Genomic DNA, 10,786 nt, shown 5'->3' on the forward strand with positions numbered 1-10,786 from the left:
AAAGATCCAAATAAATAAAATACTAGGGAAAATGTACTGGTGGTCTGCAAAGCAGCAACTTACTCTGTTCTACTTTTCTTCTGAACCTGGTGGCCACATTCAATGGCTAAATTTTTAAATTTTATTTATTTATTTTTGGCTGTGTTGGGTCTTTGCTGTGGTGTGCGGGCTTCTCACTGCGATGGCTTCTCTTGTTGCGGAGCATGGGCTCTATGCATGCAGGCTTTGGCAGTTGCGGCTTGCGGGCTCTAGAGCGCAGGCTCAGTAGTTGTGGCGCACGGGCTTAGGTGCTCCACGGCACGTGGGATCTTACCGGACCAGGGCTGCAACCCATGTCCCCTGCAATGGCGGGAGGATTCTTAACCACTGCGCCACCAGGGAAGTCCCAGAGATGCTTTTATTCAAGCAGGCAATTCAGAGTTATTCTGAGGAGTGATCACTGAAGACCCTAAGAAGCTAAGTCGCAATGGAACACTAAACATTTCTGGGTGATCCTAATTCCAGAGGGAGAGAGAACCACGTATCACAGGGTGTCATGAGGCTTGGGCACACTTACCTAGGGAGTTACAGCCTGGTGTAGGACACTTCATATTGAAATTGTAGCTTTCATGGAAGCGGCGGCGCTTGGGGCGATGAGAGAGATCACTGCCTGAGTCCTTCAAGGACATGTCCTTGGCAATGCTCTCATCGTGAGAAACGTTGGGGCTGGAGATGTCTATATCAGACTCAGAAGAAGGGGCATTTCCAGTTGGCGTTCGAGGTGGAGACTCATCGTGATCAGCTGTATTTTTAGTTTCTAAAGTAAAAGCAATTGGTAGAACTCATGAATGGGGTTTATTTTATTTAGAGGGTTATTATATTCAGAAGAGCTTATGGGCTTTCCAAGACCCTCTTTCTACGATTTAACCAGTAACTTTTAGCCACTTATCTGCCATAAAACTAAATAGAAAATGAAGTGAAACTAATAACATCATTCCTCTTTTGCAACTTTAAATCCTGACTAAAATTCCATTTGGAGTTTACCTAATGCATTTTACTTATCTGTGTTTCTCCCAAGCCCCAAATCATGGGTAATCAAAACTGGATGGGAATAAATCTTTAAAAAACATTACCACCCCACTCTTCTTCCAGGAGATACACAGGATGGAAGATAAATGAAAATGGTTCTTTCTGGATGACACTGAACAGACTTGGTGTGAGACTGTGAATGGACCCAACTCTAAATTAGGGGTTGCAAACCAAATGCCTACCGGGGCTGAGCAAGGCCAAATCGAGAGCTGACTGTCCCTCTCAAGGGGACAACTACTACTCAGTTCCAGCCAATTATTACTGTGGTGAATGGCCACCTAATGTTCCTAGAGCTTTCCATTTTTTAAAAGAAACTAGTAACTCAGGTTTTTACATGAAATCTTTGTTTTTACAAATACTGGCAACAAAACTTTTTTTAAAAAGTAAATACGGTTCCATCAAACCAGCTGACCAGACTTCCCTGGTGGTCTAGTGGTTAAGACTCTGCGCTTCCACTGCAGGGGCCGCCGGTTCCATCCCTGGTTGGGGAAGTTACACATGCCGTGGGGTGTTGGCAGGCTAAAAGCCTAAAGCCTTTCATCTAAGGCCTCTGATTTGGGCTGCTGAATCACAACCTCAATACCTTACCATTCCCCATTACTGATGGGTCACTCCTCTTCAGAAATTCAGAGATAAATGGACTGACAAGCATGGCTGTAAGAAAATGTGCTTTAAGCCTTCTTCATCTGTGGGTAAGAGGTACCCAGTCCCCTTTGCCTACTGCAGGTCCAATCAAATATATTCCAGCTACTCTGGACCTCAAGAGTACTAGAGTACCAAACTTGACCTCAGCAAGACACAAAAAAGGAATCAGACACACCAGCATTCACCTAGCTGAATTTTGTATTGGGCATCTATCTATCTGCAGTGGCTCCAAGCCTCCCTTAAGAGGAAACTGACTAGACCCTCTCTGTAATGGGTCCAAATCATACCATACCCACTCACCTCTATCTGAAAAGTCAACCACTTGCTCAGTTTCTGAGCCAGATGAACGAGTCTGCCGAAGAGGGTATTTTTTCGGAGTCACTGGGGTAGGCTGCTGCTGACTACGGGTCACTCTCCTGGTAGAATAAGCAGGCTCCTCGGTGCCAAAAGACTGCAAATTTCGAACAGGACTGGAATCTGATCCCGATTTTTAAAAACAATAAAACAATTAAAGAAAAAAGAAGGAAATCTGTTTTATTTCCCAGTGGTATGACTTATTAGCACGTAGGCCCTCCTCTTCATATTTCACAAAATCCAACAAATCCTCAAAATATCCATTTTATTGAACTAAATATAAGCAAAATAGATCAGGTATAGAGATGCAATACAGCAAGGAATTAATAGTTTAGGCTCTGGAATCAAGACTGAACGTGATTCAGTTCCACTTCATCATACTAACTGGCTGTGGCATCTTGGGCAAGTTAATCTCGCCAAGCCTGTTTCCTGATCTATAAAAAATGGGGCAAAACTAGTAGCATATTCCTCATACATTTTGTGTGAGAATAAGTGGAATAATTCATGTAAGGCACCTAACATGATCCCTAGGTAGCTAAATCTAGTGCTTTATAAATATTAGCTACGTCCTCTCTTTCTTCCTTTACTCTAACCCACCAGAAAACAGATGCTCTACTACTAAAGGTATATCAATATACGAATATTTCCTTTCCTTAAGGATCTCTTTTTTTTCTTCCTGATTACCCTATCTGATACCCTAAAGCAAAATAATATTAGATTCGTAAAGGGCAAGGCAAGACTACAACTTTTAAAATTCTTTTGGATAGAGAAGTCTATTCTGAAGCACCCAGTAGCCTTTTCTCATCTCTACTCTGATGACACTCAAAGAAGGAATAAAAGAAATTCAGAGCTAAAGTTAAAGCATATTTTAATCAACAAAAAATCCTAACATGTATATCTTACAGATTCTTCAAAGAAGAAAACTGAAATTCTTCAACTCTTGTGTAAAAGTTAGCACACAGCTAGGTCTTCAGTTTGCATACGTCCAGGGGGCTCCATTCACAATGTACTGATAGTCTACATTTTGCTTTAGAGAGGGTCATCTTACATGGACCACACTGTGAACGGTGCCCCGTGGAGTTGTGCGACTCAGTGGTCATAAAGTAGAACGAGAAAGAGACCCAGAGCTCATGTAATTCCTAGCTATTTTGAATATTTACAACTTTCAGGTGTCCAGGGCATGACCAATTATACTTTCTAAGAACACTTATGCCCATTCCTTTGCATATACTGTACTCTCTACCTATAATAACACTTTCCCATCTTTCAACTTGTAAATTCCTACTAGATCCCGTAAGATTTCCATATCTGGGATTCCACGGTACTCTATGCAAACCTCTCTCAGAGCCCGTTCCACAATGCATTACCATACCAGTTTACATCCCGAACTAAACTGTGAGCTCCTTGAGGGCAGGAAGTATGATTTTTCTATCATGGTATTCCAGTACATAGCATAGTACCTGAATTATAGTAGCCATTTATCAATATTCCCATTATGCCAAAAGATAAAACTTAAAAGTTGAGAAATCAAGAGACAACATCTATACTTCAGCTCAAGTATTAGATTCAAAAATAAAGTAAGGAACAGTTGCTGAGAATGTTCCCACTTTCTTGCTTGAAAGAAGAGATGTTTTTCTCTCATTTTGCAACATGCTTATACAAAGCACTAACCAAATCAACACTGTTTAAGCGCTCTAAGTACATTATATTTTCCCTCTTAACTTATGACCGCCTGTTGATCATCAGCTTTCTGTATTCATTACAACTTTCTTTCTTCCCCAGGGAATCCCAGAGCAGAGCCAAGAGGGTTTAGGGGTACCCTCCAAATCTAAGCCCAGATAGCTAATTGCACTAGAGAACCTTCCGACACCAAGATTCTCTGTTCTTTACTACCAAAGCAAAATTCTGGGTATTTACAGTTGATAGTTAGGTCAATTATTTATATTTATTACCTGTACCTGACCATATTACAGAATTAAACGTGGCTTTAAAAGTATTGGGCCTCCTATAATAACAAGTTCAAGAGACTATTTTAAGTCCCTAGGCCTAAACCATTCTAACGAAAGTGAAAAGATAGCATTCTCATTTTACTGACAGGGAAACTGTAATCTATAAAAAATTAAATGACTCAGGACATACATGTGTCACACACCTATTAAACCAGACATAGTTCCTTTGGGTCTACAAATTGGACAGTACCCCCAACAGAACCATTTTTAAAAACCTGACACTTCGCAGTCATTTACTCTGCACTTTACCAGATTCTGTCATCAACATCAAGACATGGGACCAGTTTCCACAGTAACTAGCACCATAATGTGATGTCCAGTCAGCTGTGAGGTGTGGCCAGGAAGAAGGAAGCCGCCTTTTACCTTGGGAACTCTGGCTTAGTCGGGCTGAGGAGCGGGTGACTCGGGCAGATCGCCGGGATGTGCCATCACTCTCTGAACTGTCTGTGTGCTCGAGATCTGTAGAAAAATCGGAATCTTCGGTTCCATCTGAACTACTGCCTGCATTCCTCTGTAACACCATAGATCCAAACATTAGCACAGAAACATTTACTCTGTGGGTTTGAATTAACACTGGGAAAAAAACGAACTGTGATACTGAAAACACCAAGTTCAAACCTAAGAAAGGATTCCACAGACAACTTTCCTTTATTTAGAGCATTTAAATGAAACAACCTACAAATAATGCACCCTTATTAAATAAACACAGAAAGAGAATTCTTACTGTATTATCGTTAATTCTGAAACAAGTCCATCTGGAGGTCAGTACCACAAACTGGAAAGTATTCTACTCAAAACAGATTGGTTGACATAACCATGTACTTACAGAAAGTCCAGGGTAATGAGAAAAATGTTAGTACTAGACCCCACTGAAATTCAGAGTAGCTTTTGTACAAAGTCTCCATGAACAGCTATTACATTTTTAAAAACTACACACTAATTCAAAATGTCATGGTCCACAACTCTGATCCCAAAAGAACTTAAGGAGAAAAAGAGTAACATTCTTCTTTCTTATCTACTTTTGAAGTTTCTCCACATGAATGGCAAAAGTGCTTTAAGAAAGGGGGGAAGGGAGCAGCTTGCACATGAAGACTCATAGGTATGCAAAAACAAAAGGTTTTTAAAAATCATCTTTTAGGGCTTCCCTGGTGGCGCAGTGGTTGAGAGTCTGCCTGCCGATGCAGGGGACACGGGTTCGTGCCCCGGTTCGGGAAGATCCCACATGCCGCGAAGCGGCTGGGCCCGTGAGCCATGGCCGCTGAGGCTGCGCGTCTGGAGCCTGTGCTCCGCAACGGGAGAGGCCACAACAGTGAGAGGCCCGCGTACCGGAAAAAAAAAAAAAAAATCTTTTAAATTAATAATTATTTGTCAATTGTTAGCCTCCTGAGGCATGATTAACCATAAAGATAACTTTTATCAACTGAGCATTAACACCATACCTTTTACTAAACCAGAAAGAGAAATGTATTTGCTAAAAAACAAAAGAACACCAAAGTTTCAAATTACAAGTCCCCAATTCTTTATTCAAAACCCTCAGGACCAGCTGTATTTAGAATTCATAACTTTTTAGAATTTTGGAAAGGGAATAATTTGCATATATGCTGCAAATAACACCCTTTCTGTAGCAAAATATGTAAACAATCACACTAAATGAGACACACGAAAACTCAGGACAGTTTAGGACAGGTTTTGTCACCGAATAAGTTACTAGAAAATTTACATTTTCAAGAGCTCTTTGTATTTGGGAATTGAAGAAAGGGGACTGTGGGCCTATTCCAAGGCACCAGTACTATTCCTGCATTTGGTAAGCCTTAACATAAATACCACCTGTCAATGTATGTCATTTTAGGAGACATTAAAAAGTGTAAATATTTGAAAGCCTCTGTGAAGAGAAACATTTCTTCAGAAGTGAACAATACCACCCAATTTTCCAAATATTTCAAGTCTAATCTGCCCAGATAATGAGTGGAGGCCCCAGAGAGGGTCACAGAAAATTGATAGGATAAAAGGGGGAATCTTAAAGGTCATCTAGTCCAATTACCCAGATATTTGAATCCCTGATCATCTCTGACCATCCCTTCCTGGCTTGACTGTAGAACTCTGTTCTTCTCTCTGGCTTTCACCAATCTACTTCTCATCTTATTCCAGAACAGACTTAATTGCTCTCCCACTTCCCTGACATTAAGCTTTGTACATTACTGCCAAGTAGAGAATTTACTAGATCCTTCTACAGTTATTTATATGTCTGTATTCCCCATCAGACTCTGATTTCCTTAAGCCAGGGTTCACGTCTAATTAATTTCTGAATCCCCAGCAACCAGCACGTAGCAAGTAGTCAATAAGCATTTGTTGAACTTAATTAGATTTGTTCTGTAGTCCTGGCTCTGCCATTGCCTAATTGAGTAGCTTGGGGCACTCCAATAAGCCTCTGTTTAGCTGAGAAAAGAAGGGATGGGAGTGTCCTTAGGTGATCTCATAAGTCCCATCTAATTCTACAAAGTTTCTGATTTTACGAACTGCATTTTCTAGGCGCTGTCCAACTAAGGAAACAATAATAATTACAGCTTAGGAGCAACAGGCCAGAGTGGGCGCTGGTTCTCCACCACCCAGTCCTCTGCTTTGTTGTGTCCCCCGCGGGGTAAGGAAGGATGCTCCAAAACCCCGCCTCTCCTCCTATGAGCATCTCCAGACGGAAGAGAGGGGGATTCGTGCCACCCAATCGCGGCCCCGCTAAACCGCGCCCCCACAGGACAGACTGCCAAGCCCAGCCAATCAAGAGAAAAGGGATCGTTCTCTACCGCCAGTAGGAGAGCGGTGGGGCCGGGCCCAGACACCGCCCCCACATGCGGGGAGGTGACCGTTGAGCCCAAATGGGCGGTGTCACCAGCCAATCAATATGCTACTAGACGTTTCAGCGACCAATTAACGAGAAGAACGCCTCCGAGCCAGGCAAGCAGAGGGCGGGAATAGTTGCAAGCATAGGCCGAGGCCAGGGTCGGGCCCACATTTTTCTGTTGGGTATGGGCAGAAGAGAGGATTGCTGAGCTAGATTCGGGGGAGCGGGAAGTTGGAATCCAACCACTGTGAGGCGTGGCCAACTGCGTCACGTTGCTCAAAAGACTGTCCTTAGAAACCCGCCATCCCTCCTGTCCCGTTCCTCTCACCTTCCTTCGCGGCATTGCCGGCGGCTGCGGCCCGACGGTTCCGATTCGGGCAGCGGCGGCAGCAGCAGTAGGAACGGTGGCTCCGGCGGGCTCCGTGGCGGCCTCTGTAGCAGTCCCAATCCTGCGTACGATCCCAAGTGCCTCCTGCTTCACAGCGTCTACAGCCTTCTGCGCAGGCGCCGCGGGCTGAGGCGCTTTTTCCTCTATTTCCGGCTGGGGTTCGCGTCACCTGACGTTACGGGTCAGAGAGGATGCTGGGAGGTTCGTTCCTCCGGTGAGGCTACTGAGCGCCATTTTGGACTTGGTCAGGAAGTGACACCGATGGTGGAAACCGGGGTGAGCCGTGCTTAGTTAGGGGAATGGCACCCTTTGTAGGCGTGGGTAGCCATTCCTGTTTGGGGCAGAAGCCCGACAGTTGAAGTTAACGGTTCTCATCTTTACCTTGGGCAACATTTCCCTTCCCGGTCGTTTTAATTTCCGAAGTCGGAGAAGGAAAGCCCCAGAATCCATCAGGTTGCTGAGGTTTAACCCCTTCGTCGCCGAATTGGCTAAAGGACGTTTCCGTTTATGACATAAACTCAAAGTTGGGAAGGGATATTTTGCAGAAGAAACTATATTTTAACAACCATCCTGTGTCTCAAAGTGGTGAGAATGGGGGCTTGTGAAAGGAACGAAAGGGTAGTGTCTATCATCGGGAAGTTTCTTGTCTGGTAGAGGAGACATTGTCCTTGCCCTTAGCGAACAGCAAGTAAGGTAATCCCGTTCACTCGCGAAAGGAGACAGAACCATTCTCCAGAAGCTGTAGCTCTAAAGAATTACCAATTTAGTTCTGTGGTGAGCACATTCTGTATGGATTTGAGAGCCTTGGGTGGCCCGCAGGGTGAGAGTGTGTGTGTTTTGTGTGCGCCATGTCAGAGCCGGAGAAGCATCGAACCCGTTAGCCCAAGTGACCTCTCGAAATGCGGATGCTTGAGCCAGGAGTTGGGGGAAGGGGGAGGAGGAAGGAATATTTTTAGTAAAGCTGGAGCTCAGAAAGGCGTTGATTTTTAAATAATAGTGAGAGCGCCTTGAAAGGAGAAGTTTTGGAAGATGTAAGGCTAGAAGAGTCATAAGAAAAGGCTGGGAAGTGGACAGCAGGCATTGAGGAATTAGGCTCGCTGGAAGAAAAGCCTTGAGAAGACCAAGCCTTGGCCCAGAGCTCATGGGTGGAATCCAGCCCCGCTCAGTCATTAAGTTAGCATCCTGGACCCCCGTTTCACCTGAGGCTAGCTAAGATGGAGATTTCCCCCTGGAGCTGAGCGAAGGAACAAAGACGCAGAAGGTAAACAACTGATTAATGCGCTGAACAGAGGACTCTGAAGAATTGAAGGCCCAGACCCTTGGTTAGTACTCTCCTTGGAGATATCCTGGGCTGGTGTTAACACAGGAAGCTTTTAGTATTTAGTGTTTAGCTTTTAGTGTTTACTATAAATACCTTTGAATAATTTACTTAGGTTGAATTGTACATAAGAGCTTGTTTGGAAAAGGCTCATGTTTCTTCTTCTTTTGTATCCCCTCAGGACTTAAGCATTTAATTTCACACTATTACTGTTATTTTGCACTTACTGGAGTGTTCCTGAGGCTACTCTTGGATGTTGTGGCTCCCCGACTATTGGTAAGGAGCGCTAATGTTAAGAGCATATCTCATTTCTTTTATACCATCCTTAATATTACCCAGAGCTGGGCTTCCCTGGTGGCACAGTGGTTAAGAACCCACCTGCCAATTCAGGGGACACAGGTTCGGGCCCTGTTCCGGGAAGATCCCACATGCCGCGGAGCAGCTAAGCCCGTGCGCCACAACTACTGAGCCTGTGCTCTAGAGCCCGCAAGCCACAAGTACTGAGCCCACACGCCATAACTACTGAAACCCATGCGCCTAGAGCCTGTGCTCCACAGCAAGGGAAGACACCGCAATGAGAAGCCTGCACACCGCAGTGAAGAGTAGCCACGGCTTCCTGCAACTAGAGGAAAGCCTGCGCGCAGCAACGAAGACCCAACGCATCCAAAAATAATAAATAAATAAATAGTACCCAGACCATGCTCTATGTACAGTAAATTCTTGCTAGTCAATCAGAATATGTTTACTGTTTCACAGTCTCTGAATGTATAGCACTCGAAGATGGTGAAGTATCCCTCCCTAGAAATTAGTGTTTTAGAATAAAATCCTGACTTAGCCATTCAAAATACAAACACCAGCATTACAGATGTTCAACATTAGTTAATCCCTTACACCGAATTTTCAAACACTGCAGGTAGCATTAAAAGAGTTTACAGTTTCCTTTAGACATGGTTCTTGTCCTGGGAAGGTGTACCCTCTGGCAGAAAGATGAAAAAACTAACACCAAGAAGGTAGAAATGTGATTGTAAGAAAGGTGTGTACTAAAGATGAAAGTCAAACAGCTAGGTGTGTGTGTGTGTATATATATATATATATATATTTTTTTTTTTTTTTTTGGCTGCATTGGGTCTTCGTTGCAGTGCGTGGGCTTCTCATTGCGGTGGCTTCTCGTTGCAGAGCACAGCCTCTAGGTGCATGGGCTTCAGTAGTTGCAGCACGTGGGCTCAGTAGTTCAGTAGTTGTGGCGCACGGGCTCAGCTGCTCCCTGGCATGTGGGATCTTCCTGGACCAGGGATCAAACCTGTGTCCCCTGCATTGGCAGGCGGATTCTTAACCACTGCGCCACCAGGGAAGTCCCTTTTTTTTTTTAGCTAGGTATATTTAGAATGGGGAAGGGGAAATCCTAAAAGCTTTTTGCTCTCTTCCTTTCTTTTTTTGAACCAAACATAATCTTTACTTTGAGTTTTATTTTCATCATGATACAGTTATTGCACAAAGCAGGAACTGATGTTCATTTCAAAGCCTTTTACCAGTTGCCCCCTGCCCATACTCGTACGCCAGACTTCACATGGGTAGCTCCACTGCTCTTCCTGCTTTTATGCTTTCACACAGGCTTTTCTTCCTGCCTTGATGCATCTCGCAACCTTCTTTACTATTTCTTCAGAAGGTCTTTCCTGATTTATTCTTCCTAAGGTATTAGGGCATAGTGATTTATGTTATTTTGCACTTACTGCTTTATGTGTACTTTTCCTTATACAGTTTGGTAGATGTTCTGTTTCCCTCTCTCCTTCCCTAAAAAGTAAGAGGAACACAACTCCTCTTTGTTTTACTCATCAGGTCTTCTAGCGTCCAGTACAGGGTTTGATGTCAGATCTGGATTTGAATTTTAGCTCTGTCGCTTTCTGTCTGCATTGCTCTTGGACAAGTTATAAAATTTACCTGTGCTTGAGTTTTCTCATCTGTGAAGTGGAGATGCGAATAGCCACTTCACAGGGTTGTTATAAGGATTAAAGGAAATGATTGTTATAGAGAGCTTAGCACAGTTCCTGACAGAGTAAGTGCTCTTACTCTGGCAGTAAATGGCTGTTGTTACTGCTATTTATTATTCCAGTTACCCTAGTTATGGCAGTAACATCTTAATGTTTGTGAATATAGCTTTATATGGTCTC

At 43.6% G+C, this 10,786-nt stretch overlaps 1 protein-coding gene across 3 annotated transcripts in view; it reads right to left on the reverse strand.

Moving 5' to 3' along the window:
- Positions 1 to 7,406, reverse strand: part of KAT7 (lysine acetyltransferase 7) — a 29,446-nt gene extending 22,040 nt beyond the window's left edge. Inside the window, exons 1-4 of one of the 3 annotated variants that reach the window (XM_029212776.1) lie at positions 7,241 to 7,406; positions 4,440 to 4,587; positions 2,014 to 2,190; positions 557 to 796 (exon numbers count right to left, since the gene is read on the reverse strand). In XM_029212776.1, coding sequence (XP_029068609.1) covers positions 557 to 796; positions 2,014 to 2,190; positions 4,440 to 4,587; positions 7,241 to 7,255 — 580 coding nt within the window. In that variant the 5' untranslated portion in view covers positions 7,256 to 7,406. The remainder of the gene's footprint in view (positions 1 to 556; positions 797 to 2,013; positions 2,191 to 4,439; positions 4,588 to 7,240) is intronic. The other 2 variants (XM_029212778.1, XM_029212777.1) reach the window with 2 other exon arrangements.
- Between the last annotated feature and the right edge of the window lie 3,380 nt (positions 7,407 to 10,786).

This window comes from Monodon monoceros, unplaced genomic scaffold, assembly GCF_005190385.1.
Source record: "Monodon monoceros isolate NGI ecotype Baffin Bay Population unplaced genomic scaffold, NGI_Narwhal_1 Super_Scaffold_9, whole genome shotgun sequence".
Classification (NCBI taxonomy): Eukaryota; Metazoa; Chordata; class Mammalia; order Artiodactyla; family Monodontidae; genus Monodon; species Monodon monoceros.